Source organism: Acipenser ruthenus, chromosome 13 (assembly GCF_902713425.1).
Source record: "Acipenser ruthenus chromosome 13, fAciRut3.2 maternal haplotype, whole genome shotgun sequence".
Taxonomy (NCBI): Eukaryota; Metazoa; Chordata; class Actinopteri; order Acipenseriformes; family Acipenseridae; genus Acipenser; species Acipenser ruthenus.
The window spans coordinates 11110937-11132253 of NC_081201.1; the positions used below are offsets into that span (position 1 = coordinate 11110937).

Consider the following 21317-nt stretch of genomic DNA (forward strand, 5'->3'; position numbering starts at 1 on the left):
ATCAATAAAAGTCGGTAAATCAAAATGAAATGCGGTTTTGTGTATGATTTGTAAACAATGAACCGGTGTTGTTTTCAGGAATGCGGTAAAAGTGGTACGCAGCGCACTGCGCTTGCTCACGCATGCCTAAACAACTTCTGCTAAGAAAGTAGCTAAGTAATGAAGCGCCCGTTCAAATCTGGTACGTTATGCTGTTTTAAGTCTTTTACATTTTTTAAATTTAATGTATCATATTTTCCAGTCTTTTAAATTGCTGTTAATGGAAATGCATCAGATTGTTCCGCCATTAGGATAATACTATACTATAGTATGCGAATATTTATCATATGCAATACATTGGGTCTTATATATTTTTTTTCTTTTTAGAGAAATTGATTGTCTGTTTCCAGTTTAGGTTTGCAAAAATAATAATGTATAAATTAATGGTAACTTTTTGACACCTATCAGATTGCAATTGATTGCACCTGTACCAAATCTGACATCGTACCACTTTCGATGTGACAACATACCGCTTTTTGACATGACATGGGTCAAGTTTTGGTACGTATACTGAAAATTCTAACGATGTACCACTTTCTAACACTACACTGGGTTTGAATAATTCATTTCGTGGCGCCTTCTTTTCCAAAGGCTACAATAACCATGTCGTCCTTTGAGTGATATTTTCTTCCTACATATCTTCAAATGCACCGTTAAAACTAAAAGTTTTTTTTTTTTTAAAGAGTCGCCAGTTATGTTTAGTATTTTCGCCCGTCCCCAGTTTGGTTACTGGTATGTCCAATCTTTGTGTTTTCCTGAACTGTAGAATCTCAGGCAGAAGCGAAGCAAACAGCTCACGGGTCAGAGCTTACATTGGTTGGGATGGAGGTTTACAGTGTCGCAAGTGATGGACATTTTTTTCTCTCCCACGGTGTTGAATAATGAATATCGGGGGGGTTCAAACCCTTAAAACCACCCCTTAACTACACCACTGTAGTAGAGACAAGCGGAAGCATGGGAAAGTAGTGTAAAAACAAAAAAAGTAGTTAACTGCAAATTTACTACGATAAGCTACAAAATATGTTTGATTCAAGTAAGTTACTGCATTTTTGAACCTGCAGCAGTCTGCTGTCTTGGGTAGATTGAGCCCACGAGGAAGTGTCCTTTGAGCTTTGTCTTTACAACCAAATGCATTATGTCAGGGATCTAAAACTGTTGACTGAGTGGTTTCTGTTGTTAGGTACTGTACACACACACCGAGTTGTCAGTAAAGGCAGCTTTGCTAAGCCTGGAGACTGTCCACACTATTCACTGGTAGCTGCTCTTTATTGAGCAGTGCTCAGATACCGGGCCCAGTTTTTATATATTCTGCACCAGTCTCTGTGCCCCTTCATTTTTCAGCTTAAGTGGGGTCTCATTCATCGGGTCATATTTTAAGTGTTTTTACATTTTGTTAAATTACATGTTTAGTTTATGAACATTTTAAGTAATGTTTTTTTTTCTTCATTTTTCTGATGATAGTTAACATACAGTAACATATGTATACATTTCATAGTTTGTTTCTTTTAGTATTCTTATTTAATTAAAAATAATACTAAAAACGTCAGACAACCCTATTCAGCAAACGACCCCTATTAAGCAATTATCAACTTTTATTATTATTATTATTATTATTATTATTATTATTATTATTATTATTATTATTATTATTATTATTATAAATATTATTGAAATTGGGTTAAATATTTTGATAGGCACATAGTACTGCAGTATTTATTATTATTATTATTATTATTATTATTATTATTATTATTATTATTATTATTATTATTATTATTATTTAGTTTAAGTGCCCCAGAAACCAGGGCCAGAGGACAAATTGGAAATTAAGTGGAGACAGACTTAGGACAGAGGGAAGGAGACACTTCTTCACACAGGGAAGGGGCTGCCTAGTCATGTTGTTATGCAGTCTCCTTAACTGTCTTTGTATTTATTTTATTTGTTGTTATTTTATATTATTGACATTTATTTTGATGAATTCTACAGTATTTATAATACATGTATATCACAGGTTTGTTTCTTTAGTAATGTTTGCATTTCACCTGTAAGCCCGTTAGTACAAATGCGAACGCCTGTAATTATGCAGACCAATTTGGAAAAGGTGGAAAGGGCGAAGCTTAAAACACGTTTTAAATTCCATACCTTTGGCTATTCTTCAAAACACACACGCACATTAACCCATTTCAAGCCCCGATTTACAAATTCGCTTTTTTTTTCTTTAAAATGGTTCTATTTATCTCCTCTTTTCTTTAGGAGACCACCCGCAGGTAGCTGTCTCTACCACGTGACCACCCCAAACGGACGGTTCAGTGGAACAGTTAAAGCTGTTGGAAGCAAAGAGAGGCTGAGCCGCACTGAAAGCTGCTTTGGAAAGTTATTATTATTATTATTATTATTATTATTATTATTATTATTATTATTATTATTATTTACAAATAATAAAATAAGCAGCAAGATGAAAGGCAGCGTATTATTGCGTTTTGGAGATAACCCTTTAAATTACGTTATTCTTGAATTTCTTTGTTTGAATGTTTAAAAAACAAAGCGATTTTAAATAGGTTTCCTGATAGAATCTAGAACATCAAAGCCTTCCGAAATCGCTTATTTAAACTTCAGGACTACATGTATTCCAGTCCCATTTTGGGATTAGTTTACAAACCCTTCCCTGCATGTATAGCCTGTAGCCTACAGCACAATCTCTTCAATATAATGAAGTACATGGCATATAGTCACTTTTTAATGCACTGTGCTACACCACAGCAGCAGCATGAGGTTCAGAGTAGATATTCTTTAGTGCACAATAACGATACATTATGGAATTTACAGGTTAATAATTACAAAATGTAACGTCAACGTCAGCGTTTATAAATAACCTATAGCACAACGTTACATAACTGTAAAGCGAAATAGTTTTTTCAGTGTTTTGACCCCTTGAAGAAAGAAAGAAAAAAGTTATATTGAATATGCATTACAAACTAACCCCTTTCTCAAGACTTCACGTTTGATACGATTTTAACATTGTGTAATTCCCCGGGCGTTTATACAATTCCCCACCCATTCTATTTTGTGTACTTCATGTATAAGACATAGGCACTAGAAGTAGAACATCTTAAACGCTACGATTTGAATACTCCATACAACTCTTTCCAGTAGACGACGGACGCTCTATCGAGTAATGCTGTTACACCTCTGAAGTTTTTGAATGTGATGAGAAATTGAGACATTTTTAATTGCATTCTAAAAACTCATACTATGAAGTCGAATGCTAATTGCACGTTATGTCCGCAGCTCCGCCAAATTGTGCTGCAGGGGCAAGGGGACCCAGGAACAGCAGCCAGAGAGCAAGTCTCTGATGATTTGATAGAACATTATTACAATGCAAGGGGAGGCGCGTCGGGAGAGTGGCACAAACTATAACCGTTGCTCAGAACCATTTCGACTTCATTCGGGACGCCGCTGAGACTAGCAGGGCTGCACTGGGATATCACACTGAACACTCAGGAATAAAACAGCTCTCGAGCCTCACAGAAAACAAATCCGTGGAGAGATTGAGGATCTTATAAAAAGCAACCGAACACCAGCTTCATAAACACTAGTATTGACCACTGTTATATAGCGTTCACATTTTAGATATTTTAAACACGTCGATGTAAAGGTGAGGGGTGGCAACGTTTGGCGTTTCTGACTAACTGGATTTTCCAACTCATCCGATCTAAACAATTCTGCAGGCTGGTGTGCGACTACCTTTCCGCCTGCTTTTCCAGAACGTACAATGTGAAGAAGTATCATCTAGCCCATTAAAAAAAAAAAAAAAAAAAAAAAAAATAAGTTACTTTCCCTGAGTGATGGTACTGAAGTTTCACACATTAGGAGCCCCATTTCAGCTCCTCGTTTATATTTTGTTCTTATTGTTGGGCAAATCTAAATTAAAACGAAATGAGGATCACAGCTTGCTATTTGATAATCTCTTCGTTCTACCTGTGGTTCGCCTTTGCTGAGGTAAGGACTTTTCGCAATATAGGCTACTATGTATGTACGTGTGGCTAATATCACTTCTGCAAGCGGGCTAGCAGTGTGCTTTGTACAGCAAACACAGCACCATAGGCTACGGGATATTGAAACACTTTTATTATAGCGAACCCAGATATTAATTCACACGCCGCCTGTGTTTCTAAAGCACCACTTATAAAGAGTGGCATAACACAGTTTGTTAGAACAGTGGTAATAAAAAACACCAGTTATTATGGTCGAATGTGTTAGCTACTAAATATGACCTGTAGCTGGAGTTAGCATTTTTATGTATTTTGAATTTCAGGATATTTAAACCCATTTCTTTATGTATTCGTGAAAGCATGACAACTTTGGAAACAGCGGTAGCTAGAATTCATAGCTTCTAGCTATTCAGGAGTGTCACTAATCCAGAGAACATGAACAAGAAAACACCACAGACATTACACAAGTTAAATATAACTTTATTAGACAAACACTGTAGATACCATAGGTATTTGGCTGCTGATTAGGAATTGCGATTATTTAATATTCAGTCAAGTTCGGTCTTTCAGGGAACTATATGTTACATTTACATGCAGGTTTTTTTTGTTTGTTTTTTACAATACAAGTTGGTCTTGTTTCAAGTTTAAGATAACAGTGCAATGCGTAGCCTACATTTTTAAATTACATTTGAAACCTACAATTACTTTTTGTGTTTTAGAATGGTAGAATTAGCGATATTTGAATGGTTTATGTTAGACCAAAACTTATGACCTGTTAGATAAAGTCTGTTTCCTGACTTTCTCTTCCAACTTTTTTTCTTTCCAAGGAAGCAGAGATTCCCCAAGAACTTATTGAAAAACTGTCTCACAGCGAAATCCGCAGCATAAGCGATCTGCAGCGCCTCCTCGAGATTGAATCCGTAGGTAAATTGTGTTCTGTTCTTTACCCCTCTGAACTTTGCTCAATGAAATTCTTCTGGTGGTGGAAGGGAAGGAACATGAATACACAACGTAAGATAAACACAACATAACAGGTGTTGATGTGTAATAAGCTGAACACAAGAGAAAGCAACGGCAATCAGAATGCATCGGGATAACACTCAGTGAATCTTTGTGGGATTCCTAAACATAAAAATGCAAGTACGGCTACAGCGGAACGCCTAGCGTACATATATTCGAGTGGTCATTTTCGAATCTTGTTGCCTTGTTATGCATTTTCATCTGTAGCTAGCTATTTGTATACATGTTCTGTAATAGTTATGCATGTCGCGCCCTTATCTTGGGGGCGAACAGCGTTTATTAAATATAATGCAGATATGCGTTGCTTATTACTAACGTTGAACTCAATACATGTTTTTGAGTATTTGAAAACTAATGTGGACTACATTAAAAAGCGTGCCTGTCGTGTCAGCCATACTCAGCCGCTGCCAGATTGTGTGTAGCACTAGGCTATGCGGTGGTATTTCTTGTCAGTGTAGTTTATTGGGGTATTATGGAGACAGTTGTCCCTGTTCACATTTTATGACATCAGAGAATATATCGGTATGCCTCTCAGTAAAATGAATACAGATCTAATCTTGGATGTGGTCCTTGCTGAAGTGAACTTTGTAGAGACAGATTATATTTCTGGGTTTTACACAGACTATGCATTTACAACAGCCTGTATTTACACAGGCTGTTGCCATAGATCATCTGAGTTTCCCTTTAGCTTCGAGACAGCAGTAGCACAAAAAAATGAACCATGCAACTAGAGGAAACAAACACTGATGCGTATTCTAGTGACTGGCCACAGAACCATAGTGCCTGAAACGAAAGGCTATACCCTTTCCGCTAAATTCATAAATTATAATTACTGTAACGTTGAGTAACTCTTACAGCGACAATAACATGTCAATTACAGGACTGCCCACGCAAGAAAAACAAAGCACTGCTTTTTTTATTTTTTACTTAAAGCATGTAAAATGTAATTCTGAACAAAGCGCAGTAGCATGTATGTTTGAGTATGAGGATAGAATTGTGTTTTAGTTTTTCTTTGTTTTTCATGCTCTCTTTACAGATGGAGTTTATGTTGTTGTTGGCTTTGTTTGTTTGTTTGTTTTGGGGGGAGTAGGCCACACAATGATTGCCCTTAATGGTCCAGTCATTACTACACAAAGCTAAATGGCTTTTGAATAGCTATTGTCAGCAACATAGACTAGACTTAGAAAGAAAAGATTGACATCAAATTGTCACCATGGCACAATGTACATTTATGTTAAAGATAATAAAACAACCATCCATGCAACATTTAGGATCTAATGGGAACAGGTGATCATTTTTATTATATAGTTAGCCTATAATTCAACAGTGTTACTTCTTTAACCAAGCACATAAAGTATTGTGTTGGCTGATAAGACAATATACCTTTTTATTACATATTACATAAATTAGTCACATGTAACACTATGACTTCCTCATAAAAAAACATGAAACTGATCTTTATTAGCTTGGTTGGGTTATGGCTACATGGTATATACATAGTCATTCAAAGTACTGACCCTGTATAAAGTTTCAGGAATTTAAGAGAGCTGGAAATTCAGTTTGATTGAAGGCAACAAGCACAGGGATTAGAAGAAAGCATCTATGCAGAGTAGCGAGGAACAATACATAATAGTTGAATGCTTAGAACTGTCAGCTCTAAGCCTACCTGGAACTGTGTGCCTAAGATATGAATTGGATACAAGGTCTCCTCTGCTCATATTTAGTTTAGTGGCAACACTGTAGTAGTGCACTGAATCAGTAAAGAAAGTACCCATGCTGGGAACTCATTAATATTGACCCATGGTATGTAGGTTCATAAAACAAGACACCTCTCCTGAAGCTTTACTAGAATACCCAACCAGAGCTCAGGACATATTATTGTCCCATCCCAGCAGTAAATCAAATACTGTGCTGTCAATCAATCACATTGATTTGTGTACATTTTATCAATATAGGAAATGAGGTTGTAGCAGAATCAAAGACGAGATACCACAAGGATCATTCTTCAAGCCACGTGGACAAGCACACCCAGATATTAATAAGAAGAAAACGAAGCATTGGTAAGGTCTTTAAACTGGCATTAATAAACCATGTACTGCTAGACTGGGCAGCAGTGTGGAGTAGTGGTTAGGGCTCTCGACTCCTGACCGGAGGGTTGTGGGTTCAATCCCAGGTGGGGGACACTGCTGCTGTACCCTTGAGCAAGGTACTTTACCTAGATTGCTCCAGTAAAAACCCAACTGTATAAATGGGTAATTGTATGTAAAAAATAATGTGATATCTGTATAATGTGAAATAATGTGATCTCTTGTATGGATAGAGGAATACAGAAGTAGTAGAAGTCTTTGTTTCTGCTGTACCCAGTTGAAAATATATCCTGAAGCAGGTACATTCCTCGCATTCAGCTTCATGTTACGGCTTGTTTGACCAGGCTACTTTGAGAAATACTGCTTTGAAAATATGTAGGTAAGTTCAAAGTGCTGAAATGTAATCATAATACATTCTCAAAATGAATCCATGCCATTATACTGCTGCTGAGCAGAGCAGAATCGTGAGGTTTAGTGACCCCTAACCAAGTGCAGTCTAGTACAAAGTGCTGTGACATTTATTGCCTGTTGCTATGTATAAATATAGACTACAAAGGAATTTCTAATGGAGAAGTGGTGCGTGAGGTATTGAAACTCCAGAAAAGAAGACAGGATTCACTGCAGGCAGCCATGCTGGCTATTATTCAGATGCACTTCCTGCAAACACAAAGTTAGGACGCTTTCAACTTTAGCGCTGTCAAGCAGCCAGCAGGCTTGTTTTATTCTTACAAGAGCCTAAATGCACTGTCTGTTCTAGTTCTGCTTGGTCACCCCTAGTGCTTGCTGCTGGTTCAGTACTACTTTGCTTCAGGGCGATTCAAATGAAGGGCTTTTTAAAACAGTGTTTTGGACAATATTGTTATGTTTTTATTATTAATAATAGTTAACCCAAACCAATACTTTAAACTCAGGAACTAGGACCAGAGGACTCTGTTGTAACCCTAACGTTTCCCTTTCAGAGGAAGCAGTGCCCGCGGTGTGCAAGACGCGGACAGTCATCTATGAGATCCCTCGCAGCCAGATCGACCCGACTTCCGCCAACTTTCTGATATGGCCGCCTTGCGTGGAGGTGAAGCGCTGCACTGGCTGCTGCAACACCAACAATATGAAATGCCAGCCATCGCGGATACATCACAGAACTGTGAAGGTGAGGACATGAGGGGAAAGCACTTCTGAGCTCATCCATACTAGATTGCACCAGGGACACCTGAGGCTGCTCTCTAGTTACTGAGACGACTCTGGTCCCCAGTGGAATAGCTCATTGACTGTAATAACATACTCCTTAGTTACTGAGATGACCCTGGTCCCCAGTGGAATAGCTCATTGACTGTAATAACATACTCTTTAGTTACTGAGATGACCCTGGTCCCCAGTGGAATAGCAGCTCATTGATGGCAGCAACAACATAGCTCTGCACTGATCCTGACAACAGAAATGGTCGTAGTCCAAACTAATAACTTTTTATTTTTTCTCATGATCTCCAGAAGAGTTTGTGCATTTCTTTTACAGTTTCATAAATGGTTTTATTGTACATTCTTTAGTCACTTGTGAAGAGTCGCTATGCCGCTTGTTAAATGCTGATGGTTTGTATGTGGCACTGCCTATCCTTCACCGAGTCCAGTTCAAGGTCATATAAAAGGGCCTCTGTGTTGTGGGACCCCTTTCTGATATATTTACTGCTTCTTGAGCACTTAGATCTTCAAACTTCATACTATTTATGAAAACATCTCTGAGGTAAAACTACAGCAGTTAAGTAAAAAAAAAAACGTTTTGACAGAATTACTTGTGAAATCTTGTCAAAGTGTTTGTCTGCTATAGATGTGCAGCAGAATTCAATCAAAGTGTGAAACTAGGGGTGATTTATGCCATTGCAAACTTACCATTTTTAAACTACTTGTACAGTCTAATTTGCTGCTCAGTATTTTATATGAATATCTTGCTATGATAGTTCTGGTTGAGAAGCACTGCGTCCCTTGAGAAGTGTATGATGCAGGTTATCTTCCAGTAATTAAATGTGCTGACAGGTCTGGACAGACAATAACTCCACTGTGGGGGGTATTTGGGAATGTCCCCCGCTGTCACAAACTGAGTCATAGGGCACAAACTCGTCCTGATGTATTCTGTTAGGCTGGAACATCCTCCTGGTTGAATGGATTGTTTTAGATTTTAATGGGACCTCTGAAGCCCAGAGAGGCTGAATGTCATTATTCAGCAGGTTCTCTGCACAGGGCCTCGCAGCCTCTGTAAGTGGTGCTTTTATGTGGGTTATTCATGGAATGTAGTTACATATTTCTGTTTGTGTGTGTCTCTGATGACATAATCTGGGATAAAAGGAGCCCTTTCGGAGCTTTAAGTATTAATAGAGTCTTTTTCAGCTAAGGTCATGGCATTGCATTTTTGGGGAGGAAAACAAAGACTTTATCCATAAAGGTCAGAGAGTGTGCTGTAGCGGTGCCAGTTGTTAAGACATTCAGACATTGTCCATACGGCATGATTCCGTGCCAAGTATTGATTCTGACGAGGTCAGCGTTTTCATGAGTGTTTCTGCCTGGTTGGTATGTTGTGAGGTTGCTTGGCTGCGGCCTGTACAACACTCTTGAATGATGAGATAAACACACCAATGGCATGCCTGTGTTTCTAGTTTTGAAGGTTGAGAAAAGCCATGACTGTACAGCAGCAATGTATAAAACAACAACAAATGAAACATGAACTCATAGAAAACTAACCAAAACTTGTTGGCCTGTAGTTTATACAAATCAACCTTATATTGGGGTTGAGTATGTGTTTAGGCCAGAATACAATTGAATTGCTACCAAAGGAATTCCTTAAAATGAAGCTAATATTGTAAACAGAGCTTTCTAAACAAACACTGTAACCTGGTGCAGGAAACTACATGTGTACTTTCGTGTGTTTGTTTAATTCATTATTTATATTGCTTGTTTATTTGTGTGTACATTTTAAGATATTTTGTACAACACAGGCCTTTGAACATGCTTGTTTATTTTCACAATGGCCTGCCCTCTCCTTCAACTGCAGTGTGGGAGTGTCATTTCCCAGGGCAATTTGGCCAGAGTCGCCCTAGAGGTCAGCTCCCCTGCTCTCCTTCACAAAACCCTGTCAGCTTTACACACCAGGCCTGGGATTTACATGTGATTCACAGAACAAGACCACTAACAACACAGGCATCCCCACATACCACAACAGTGCACTGCTGGAGGGATTACACCAGGATCCAGCCACCGCTCAGTCCTGTGACCCGGCTCTCTGACCTGGGAACGCTTGCCATGTGTGTAATTGGGCTCACTGATTAATGACTTGTGTATACTGGCATGTGTTATGTAATATATAGAAGTTGCATGTTCCTGTTGTCACTTTTAGTAACAGTGGCACAACCAACAGTGAAGTGCTGAGAGCTGGCAGGGCTTCATTGTCCTGTGCAGGTTACTGCTGTTACCCAGGCAACAGGCTCACAAGGGAAGTTCACAGGCCTTTCACAGCCCCAAATACAACTTCCCAGAATTAGAGGGTAACCTTTGAGGAATGATCACATATCCCCCAGAACAATGTCACCCCTTTTTAGACTTGCTGTCAGGTTAAACAGTGTTGTCCTGATGATCATGTATTCCCCATTAGGTCACAAATGTAGCTTGCTGTCAAAACTCCCCCACTTTTTGTACACTTTGAATACTGGAATATTGAGTAGTAAAACAGCCTTATTAAAATAAGTAAACAGAGTATGTAATTACTAATTGGAATGATAAGTGCTATTCAGTTTAATGTTAACATGCTGGTCCACACATTATGTTCTCTTTAATGAGAGAGCTGGAGGGGTATGGCTGGTAATGGCAAATGATCATCCTGACTCGTGCTAAAGCTCTGAGACAAAAACACTAAAAACAGAGGGAAAATATGTCAGGACTGTAAAAATATTAGTGTGGTGCGTAGTGAGGTGATTCATTGTGGTGTCCATGGCAGAAGGTGTTTTCAAGAGACAAAATGTCAGGTATTTCATTATATGGTGTTGTGCTTTGACTTGTAAAATATGTCTCAGGCTTTTTTGTAAGTCTTTATGCTTGAATTGCTATTGCCTTGAGGAAGCAGACACTAAGGATCTCTAAGGGCGGCTGACGTTGTGTGCTAGTATAGTGCACTAAGGTATATTAATACTCTGCTGAAGGCTACACTATCCAACAATAATGTTAATTTTTCCACTAAGCACCTTAATCCGACGGCTATTGTTCACTGTCCAGTTGTTTTACATGTTCCAGTGTGATTTTGTGCTGTAACAAGCCTCCTCGTCTCTTGAATCTTGCTTGCCACTTCATTTTGTAATAAGAGGGGGGAAACACCTGGGACAAAACTAGAAACAATCAACTCAGGCTAATGTAAGGTGCATATTTGTTCTTTGTTATTTGATATATTAAATTTGTAATATGTGTTTACAGACCGCAGCACTTGAGGTCATTGAAATTGAAATCAGGTTGCAGCACACTTTTTGGCGCTTGCACTGCTTTTAAAAAGCCTGCATCTGTCCAGACAGGCAGGATAAAGCAAGCTGAAAGCCTGTTCTCAATAACAAAGAACAGAAAAGAAATGGATTTCCGCTGGCTAGCATTCCCTGTTGTTTGTATTCTGTACACTCTGAGACAGATGTGTAGCAGCATTCAAAACACTATTGAGTGTTGTAAACTTCTCAGAAATGTAGACACATATTACAATAGAAGGAAGGTCAGAAATGTATTTCCTACTTCCCTGTAAGAACATAAGAACATTTACAAACAAGAGGAAGCAATTTAGCCCATCTAAGCTCATCTGGTTCCTAGTAACTGATTAATCTCAAAACTGTCTTAAAATATCCCAGTGACTTGGCAGCAACAACATGACTAGGTAACCCATTCCATACCCTCACTTCCCTCTGTGTGAATAAGTGTCTCCTTCCCTCTGTCCTAGTTTCCACTTAATTTTCAACTGTGTTCTCTGGTCCTGGTTTCTGTGCTTTTACTGAACAGGCTGTAGGGTCTAAAAGACAACATATTACTTTCCTTAGCTGTCTTCTTTGTTCTACATATTCCTTGCGAAGAACAACCAGACTAATCCCAGGCTTAAAGGAATGAACTATGAAGACTGAATCTATTTACCCTGGAACAAAGAATTATGGTGCTTGACTGAAGTTGACAATGTTAACCCCGACCATTACTTTAACATTAAAATGAAGTTTTTATGATGGGATGAAATAACCTTATTTTCTACTTACTTTCTTATCCTCCAGTCCCAGCCCTGAATCAGTGAAACTTTCTTATCCTCGAGTCCCAGCCCTGAATCAGTGAAACTTTCTTATCCTCCAGTCCCAGCCTTAAATCAGTGAAACTCTTTCTTATCCTCCAGTCCCAGCCTTAAGTCATTGAAACTCTTTCTTGGCCTCGAGTCCCAGCCCTGAATCAGTGAAACTCTTTCTTATCCTCGAGTCCCAGCCTTAAATCAGTGAAACTCTTTCTTATCCTCCAGTCCCAGTCTTAAATCAGTGAAACTCTTTCTTATCCTCCAGTCCCAGCCCTGAATCAGTGAAACTCTTTCTTGGCCTCGAGTCCCAGCCCTGAATCAGTGAAACTCTTTCTTATCCTCCAGTCCCAGCCCTGAATCAGTGAAACTCTTTCTTGGCCTCGAGTCCCAGCCTTAAATCAGTGAAACTCTTTCTTATCCTCCAGTCCCAGCCCTGAATCAGTGAAACTTTCTTATCCTCCAGTCCCAGCCCTGAATCAGTGAAACTCTTTCTTATCCTCGAGTCCCAGCCTTAAGTCATTGAAACTCTTTCTTATCCTCCAGTCCCAGCCTTAAGTCATTGAAACTCTTTCTTATCCTCCAGTCCCAGCCTTAAATCATTGAAACTCTTTCTTATCCTCCAGTCCCAGCCTTAAGTCATTGAAACTCTTTCTTATCCTCCAGTCCCAGCCTTAAATCATTGAAACTCTTTCTTATCCTCGAGTCCCAGCCTTAAGTCATTGAAACTCTTTCTTATCCTCCAGTCCCAGCCCTGAATCAGTGAAACTCTTTCTTGGCCTCGAGTCCCAGCCCTGAATCAGTGAAACTCTTTCTTATCCTCCAGTCCCAGCCCTGAATCAGTGAAACTCTTTCTTATCCTCCAGTCCCAGCCCTGAATCAGTGAAACTTTCTTATCCTCCAGTCCCAGCCCTGAATCAGTGAAACTCTTTCTTATCCTCGAGTCCCAGCCTTAAGTCATTGAAACTCTTTCTTATCCTCCAGTCCCAGCCTTAAGTCATTGAAACTCTTTCTTATCCTCCAGTCCCAGCCTTAAGTCATTGAAACTCTTTCTTATCCTCGAGTCCCAGCCTTAAGTCATTGAAACTCTTTCTTATTCTCCAGTCCCAGCCTTAAGTCATTGAAACTCTTTCTTATCCTCCAGTCCCAGCCTTAAGTCATTGAAACTCTTTCTTATCCTCGAGTCCCAGCCTTAAGTCATTGAAACTCTTTCTTATCCTCCAGTCCCAGCCTTAAATCATTGAAACTCTTTCTTATCCTCGAGTCCCAGCCTTAAGTCATTGAAACTCTTTCTTATCCTCCAGTCCCAGCCCTGAATCAGTGAAACTCTTTCTTATCCTCCAGTCCCAGCCCTGAATCAGTGAAACTCTTTCTTATCCTCCAGTCCCAGCCCTGAATCAGTGAAACTTTCTTATCCTCCAGTCCCAGCCCTTAATCAGTGAAACTCTTTCTTATCCTCGAGTCCCAGCCTTAAATCAGTGAAACTCTTTCTTATCCTCCAGTCCCAGCCCTGAATCAGTGAAACTCTTTCTTATCCTCCAGTCCCAGCCCTGAATCAGTGAAACTCTTTATCCTCCAGTCCCAGCCCTGAATCAGTGAAACTCTTTCTTATCCTCCAGTCCCAGCCCTGAATCAGTGAAACTCTTTCTTATCCTCCAGTCCCAGCCCTGAATCAGTGAAACTCTTTCTTATCCTCGAGTCCCAGCCCTGAATCAGTGAAACTCTTTCTTATCCTCGAGTCCCAGCCTTAAATCAGTGAAACTCTTTCTTATCCTCCAGTCCCAGCCCTGAATCAGTGAAACTCTTTCTTATCCTCCAGTCCCAGCCTTAAATCAGTGAAACTCTTTCTTATCCTCCAGTCCCAGCCCTGAATCAGTGAAACTCTTTCTTATCCTCCAGTCCCAGCCCTGAATCAGTGAACTCTTTCTTATCCTCGAGTCCCAGCCTTAAATCAGTGAAACTCTTTCTTATCCTCCAGTCCCAGCCCTGAATCAGTGAAACTCTTTCTTATCCTCGAGTCCCAGCCCTGAATCAGTGAAACTCTTTCTTGGCCTCGAGTCCCAGCCCTGAATCAGTGCTTGCTCTTGTAAACAGTACAGGTCTTTTGCCTCTGATGGTGCCCTGCTTCATTTTTTTAACACATCTAAAAAAATGTGACACTCAAAGCACTGGCAACATAACACTAGCATAAAAAAACTGAGGAAAACATATTACCCTGACCCACGGCTGACCCCCCCCCCACCCCACCTACCTAACAAAGCATTCTTGCATGCCACAGGCTGTCGTTCTAAATCTTCCTCCACTTGATTCTGACAACCTTGGAAAATGGCTTGCAGTGTCGTGCTTCTGAGTCTAAGGGACTTCTGTTTGCTGGAGTATGAGAGCTGAGAGCAGGCCCTGCTCCTTGTTGACAAAGTGGGCAGGCACAGAGATGGAAGCTTCACAGCAGCTCTCTTTCAAACAGTGGCAGCTGCTCCTGCTAAAGCTGGTCTGCAATATTAACCTGTCGCTTGAACTTCTGACTTGTTTTTGTTTACTGCAGAGAGGGTTGTGCAAGCTCCAAATAGAGGGCTATGACACTTCTAAAGCATTTTCAGAGGCTGATTGACCCTCATTGCCTTTTTACAGATTTCAAGGGGTCTGATAAGCCCTCAGCACACCTACAGGGTCCAGACTATTGTTACCTATTTACCTGCCATTTTGGTTTGGAGCCCTGCTGATTGGAGTCATGAGAACCTGTTTACTTTGGCATGCAGATAAATGAAGCCATGACTGTTGCTAACTAATGGCAAGTGGAGGGGCCCAATTGTCACTAAAACAGCAAAGAGTAAATTAAGTAGCAAACAAAGTGACAACATGGTGACCCATTCACCTTAAATGATGAATGAACATAGCTAACCTGAAAGCAGATTGTGAACCCCTTTCTGTGATGTGTGCTCGAGAGAGAGAGAGAGTGAAGAAATGAACAGGGTTGAAGACTTACCTGTGTGGCTACAGTGTATTGGCCATGTAGATGTTTAAAACTGTATATATTTTGAGCCTGGTTGTCTGGTAATTTTATAACCATGTGAAATACCTTGTAGAGTAATATAATAATAATATTATATTGCCTTGTTTAATGTTTGAAATTCAGCAAGCAATCTGGGAACAGAATATGTGCTTGTGTGAAATATCTAGCTATGCAGAACTAACTTTGTTTAGCCCATTCGATGTACAGTATCCTTTGCTTAAAATATTAATCTGTGTAAAATATCTCTGGCACCATTTCATTTGAGGAATGTATAGGCTCTGCAAAAGATTCTGATGCAGTATGGATGGTATGATTTTATATTCAGTCCCTCTATAGCGTGAATGTATAATTTCCATCTAAAAAGTAAAATTGTGTCCCCATATTTCAACATACAAGAAATTAGTACAGTTTACTATCATTAATATGAAATGTTCAAATCATGTGTGCCATGTGAAAATAGTTGAGGCTGTTTTTGATATTGAAATATATGGTAATGTGAAAGGAGAGTGTTGTAACTTTTGAATTCAAACCAGAAGACAAATGAAGTTCATATTTACTTGAATTGAATTCTCAGGTTGATTTTTTTGGCTTCGTCAGTCTGTTCATACAGATGGTAAACACGTGCCTTCGTCCTCCTGATTAAAAAGATGCAGGATGTGTGGTTCTCTTAATAACAGAGGAAAGAAAGCATTCCAAGACAGATAACCTCTCCGTCTGTGTTTAATTTATTTTGGAAGCCTGTTTAATCATGCTTTGCTAAGCACGCATAACGCTTCAGGTATTCATAGCTCAGTCTGTTTTTCCTCTTGCAGGTTGCAAAAGTGGAGTATGTGAGGAGAAAACCTAAATTAAAAGAAGTGCTGGTGAGATTAGAAGAGCACTCCGAATGCATGTGCACGTCGCAGCATTACCACACAGAGCACAAAGAAGCAGAAACAGGTAACACGCTTTTTATTTCACTGCATTCTTTTTGCTTTGTGTTTATAAGAATGATTCACTGCAAAATGTGGATTTCAGTGGTTAATTGAAGGCTCCTGGGGAATGTCAGTGGGAAGTCTCTGGGCTTGGGGGTTGTGTGTTACTGGAACTCGATGTTTAATTGCCAGTGAAGATTTAAATTTTGTGCATACAGTCGACAAATATCAGAACAGAAGTCGAAAAAAGAAATGAATGCGTTTAAAAAATACTATTAATGTACTTGAAGCTTTCAAAACAGTTACATCAGTTTTGAATGAACAGCAATTCACTATGTAGGTCTCAAATGTGCAGTTTTGAAGGAAGCACGTGCTTTAGTAAACATGTATTTTCATTTCACAGTATCTTTTACTGCGCTAGGTTTTCTTGCGTTATTTTACCTGGAGGGTAAGCACTAGCCTCATTAAAAGAGACTCTAGGAACCTACTACACTATACTGTTTGGGATCAACGTCCCCTAAACTGACATACTTCTGAGCTCCCGGAGTCCCGGCGTCGTCACGCCGACTCTGGCCTCTTCAGACAGCCTCGGCTGGGCAATACCTTCACAAGCACCGTCTTGGAGTGGAAGGGTTTTGTGTAGTAGTTCTCTCCATGGAGCGGACGCTCTCCTCTTTGATGGCAGCGCCCACCTGTGTAGCTATGGCGTTGCAGTCGTCTCTAGCCGCGGCACAGACACTGCTTGAGCTGCGCGCAGGCTCCCCACCCAATCAGGACCTCCCGATCAACTCGGCACCAGGCGAGCTTACCTGCTCAATTAGTTGCTTAGCAACACGTCTCCTGTAGTAAGAACATAAAGTTTACAAACGAGAGGAGGCCATTCAGCTCATCTTGCTCGTTTGGTTGTTAGTAGCTTATTGATCCCAGAATCTCATCAAGCAGCTTCTTGAAGGATCCCAGGGTGTCAGCTTCAACAACATTACTGGGGAGTTGGTTCCAGACCCTCACAATTCTCTGTGTAAAAAAGTGCTGTGGTACTGTAACAGCATCAACACCATAGAAGTGTCACTGTCGCTGAAGGCAATTTAGTGTTTTATACAAGGAGAGTTGCTGTTTATGATCCCATTAAAGCAACTGCCTATGTATTGGAAAACTGAAAAAAAAATATTAAACACTTAACAGTGCTAAATTTAGACATTCTAAAAGAAACGTAATAAATTTCATGACAAACATTTCGATTGGAAGTCTTTTTCATCATCAGCATTATAAAACCACAAATACATCAACTGCCTTTGTAACCCAGACATAACAAAAGCCCTACAGGCCCAAACAGCTGTGGCTTAATCCAGCAACATTCAGGTGTTTGTTTTAATCAAAATCTGTGTTGTCTGATAAATATACTGTAAATATAATGTAAAAGCCATTGTGAATGTGGCATTTGTTCAACATTAAACTGGTTCCCTCTGTCTCGCAGGTGCCAAGTGTCCTGAATTAGTTTCTGTGGCTGTTTTTACCTGTGTACTCCTTACAGCTACATTTATAACGCTACAATATGGGATCTTATACAGTAACTTGTGTAAATACCATCAAGCAAAATATTTCTCACCGTGCAGTTACTGACTGGTAGTCAATTTCAATGTAAAGGTCTTGAATAACTAAACTGTTTTAGAGCCAAAGCCCACTTTGGTTTGTCATCTGACCTCTCAGTAAATATTTGTTAGTGTGTGTTGGATATTTTCCAGTCTTTCTTTGCTTTGATGTATAATTTGGAATTTCTATGCTTCCTATAGAACAGCCAGTAGTATTCCAAGTGAATAACATGGCGATTTTCGAGTGGCAGAGAGTTGGTAGTTTCTTAACTGTAAAGCAGGGTTCTAAATGATCAATCATGTTGTTTTGGTTTAATAGGTTTAGCATGTCATGTGATTTTACAGAACTGTTTAACACAGTAATGAGCTCTTATATACTGTATACAACATCGTTTGTCTCGTTTGTCTGTAATATGGGCTTTAAAAGACAGACAATTTAAAGAATATCCATTGTACAAATGGCTAAATGTATACAAACAAAACCATTGCAATGGGATTCAATTACCCGCATAAGCTGTTTGTGTCCAATTCTATAATTCCTGATTTTGTGGCTCTTTGAATAGATAACACACCCTTTTTACAAATCTTCAGTATTCATGACTTGCTGTGCAACACGAATGCATTTCCTCGGGGCATTTAACAAGCCCTGCCCTTATATTGACAGGAAGGACTAGGGCCACAGGTATAAAATGGAAACGCAAAAAGCTAAAACGCAACAAGGATTTATTGCCAACATAAAAACATACCTGGGACCCGTTTGCAGCAAAGGTAGGACTTAACAAGATGGGCAAATGATTACAAGCCAGCACATGCAATGAAAAAGAAATAATCATCAAACCTACATCACAAAATAAAGGAATCACTTTTATAATCTCGGCACCTTTCATTGTAAGCTTGTGTTCAGATGAGACGTGATTGTCTACTTGCTGGTTATGTGTTGTATGCATCACTGCTTGCACTGTCTGCTGCTTCCTTCCTTCACTGCTTTTTGAAGGAGCTGTCACTTCTTAGCATCCAAAACATCTGATTCAGCACCCATTGGTTCACTTACAGTGCAGGTGAAGATGTCCACTGTGTACACATAAAATTCACTTCTGTGATCAGTTACTTCTGTGTGAATGCTTTCAAAGGCTGATAGCCTGGTTTAATCAAGGTAAAGTGTTACATTGAGTATTGCTCCTAGATTTATTTCAACAACAACAAAAAACACAAAAAAAACAAATTGGACAACAGGGACTCCGAGCTATTTACTTCAAATCTTTTTATTTTTTTATTTTTTTTTTATTTAGTAGTCGCCAATATTTTTTTAAAATATTTATTTTATTCTCCCAATTTAGAATATCCAATTATTATTTAAGATCGGCTCACCGCTACCACCCCTGCGCTGACTCGGGAGCGGCGAATTTACTTCAAATCTGCACTTTTTTTTCAGATCGTAAACAAGCAGAATACAAATCAGACATTTAATTTAGGGGCCTGTAAGTAAAAGTTAGCGCTTTTACCTTTCAGGCAAAAGTTAATGGTGATTCAGAGTAAATAGCTTTGAGACTCTGTTCCGCGTTTAATCCAACACTTTCAATTGGAATCATAATCTCAATAGCTCTGCAGACAATTTTAAACAATGATATTAATCAGTTTCTGTTTCTTCTACCAGCAGATGTGAGGTGAAAAGAAGCTACGGAAGGACTGCTGTCTGGGGTCCGATGCACTTCGACACATTGAATCCCTGAACTGATCTGCCAAAGATGCTTTCTGACAATTCTTCTGAAATGTGAAAACACAAAAAAAAACCTGCTTGCAGGAACATATTACCGCGGAAGGACAAAAGGAACAACGTGCGTTTGTTTTATTGTGACATAAAAAAGAAGCAAGCACTGTGCGACGAAGGAACGGAGGGTTCGTAAGAGCACGGCGAGTGAATCAAGGAGCAGCAGTGGAGCAGCCAGAGGTGCTTTCGTCCCCAATTCTGGCTGCTTTCTAAAGGCTCTAGTTGACTTTGTGAGGTGTGGATTAAAAGCTATTTGGAATCTGTTGACATGTTGTGGAAAATTCTAGCACAGTGGATCGAATCTTCGTTGGAAGCCTTGTACAGTACAGTCTGTTGTGTCTCGAGTTTGTAAAAAGCTTCCTATAAGCTTTGTTTAACCTTCATTATTTGGTGGACAACATGTACTTTATTTACAGAAGACCACACGCCCTATTTCACACAGTTACGGCCTCTGCTAATAACATTTAATGAACTGTTTAAAGACGGTTTATCTAGAGCAACGCATTTCCTTAAAGTATTTGTTTCGCAAACACGTGGGTTTTAATAATTTAAAGCGTTTATGTAAAAATAAAACAGAACAAATCATAGGATATCCACAATTCCTTTCTATATCGGTATAGTTGAACTCTTATTATACAGGTGTGGCTATGTGAAATGTAGAAAGTCTGGACTAGCTGCATTGTTCAATGTAAACTGTAGCCACACATTTACTGTATTTGAAAAAAAAATTAAAATTATTTTTGGTAATGTTATGCTTACTTATATTCAACATGAAATATGTTTTGTTTTGTATTGGTGAAATGTTTGTATTTTTACCATGTTCATAAACCATATTTTTTTATATAGCATCGCAGTAAAAGATGTGTATGCTTTTCCTGAACCAAAACTGAAATCCCATTTCAATTCTACAGGGAGTATTTAACATGTACAGTCTGATGGAGAGGCAAATATGAGCTGTAATACAAAGAAAACGCATCCATGCAGACATTACTGTAAAACAGAGATCAACATCAGCAGGGTGTGCAGATCATTCAGTTCATTGTACGCTTTGTATTTTAATTCACCTAAACCAGAAATCTGTGGTATTTAAACTTTAAACAAAAAGGGAGACTGTTTTGTTGGTAATATAATTCAAATTAAATTGCTGCTTCTCTTCAAGGAGTTACAGGTTAGAATTGGTGCTAAACTTTCTTGCAGATTTTCACAACAAACTTCTTTTTGACCTGCATTCTGTTCAACTCCTCTGATAACAGGCTCATTTCTTAGCTACAGATTATAATGCTGTCATGGTATGATGGCAAATGACATGGGTATGCAAAGCTCATGTGTCTGCCTTTTTCAGAAACATTGGAAGAAAAAAAATATTTATATATTTAAGTTTTTAATAAATATATTTCTGCTTCATTAAACTTTATATAAAAATGATTTATTTTGGGTCTTTTCTACCGGTTTTGTCACAGAAGCAATACATTTGACTACACAGTATTTAGTGCAAGGATCACATAAGAACATTTACAAACAAGAGGAGGCCATTCTGTAGTAGCTGATTGATCATTGAACTTTGTCAAGTCGGGTCTTAAAGGATCCCAGTGATTCAGCATCAACAACATGACTAGTTAAC

At 39.2% G+C, this 21317-nt stretch overlaps 1 protein-coding gene across 4 annotated transcripts; it reads left to right on the forward strand.

Annotated features, from left to right (window-relative positions):
• The first annotated feature begins 3277 nt into the window (after positions 1-3277).
• Positions 3278-20788, forward strand: LOC117417838 (platelet-derived growth factor subunit A-like). Of its 4 annotated transcripts, none has more exons than XM_059035671.1 (7): positions 3278-4038; positions 4859-4955; positions 7007-7111; positions 8098-8285; positions 16238-16364; positions 18593-18696; positions 19583-20788. In XM_059035671.1, exons 1-6 carry the CDS (start codon positions 3976-3978, stop codon positions 18664-18666), a joined length of 654 nt encoding a protein of 217 aa, XP_058891654.1. In that variant the 5' UTR covers positions 3278-3975; the 3' UTR covers positions 18667-18696; positions 19583-20788. The 4 variants fall into 4 exon arrangements, with proteins under 4 accessions (XP_058891654.1, XP_033886103.3, XP_033886105.3 ...); XM_034030212.3 differs by having other exon boundaries at positions 19586-20788; XM_034030214.3 differs by lacking the exon at positions 18593-18696 and having other exon boundaries at positions 3331-4038; positions 19586-20788.
• Positions 20789-21317: the final 529 nt, after the last annotated feature.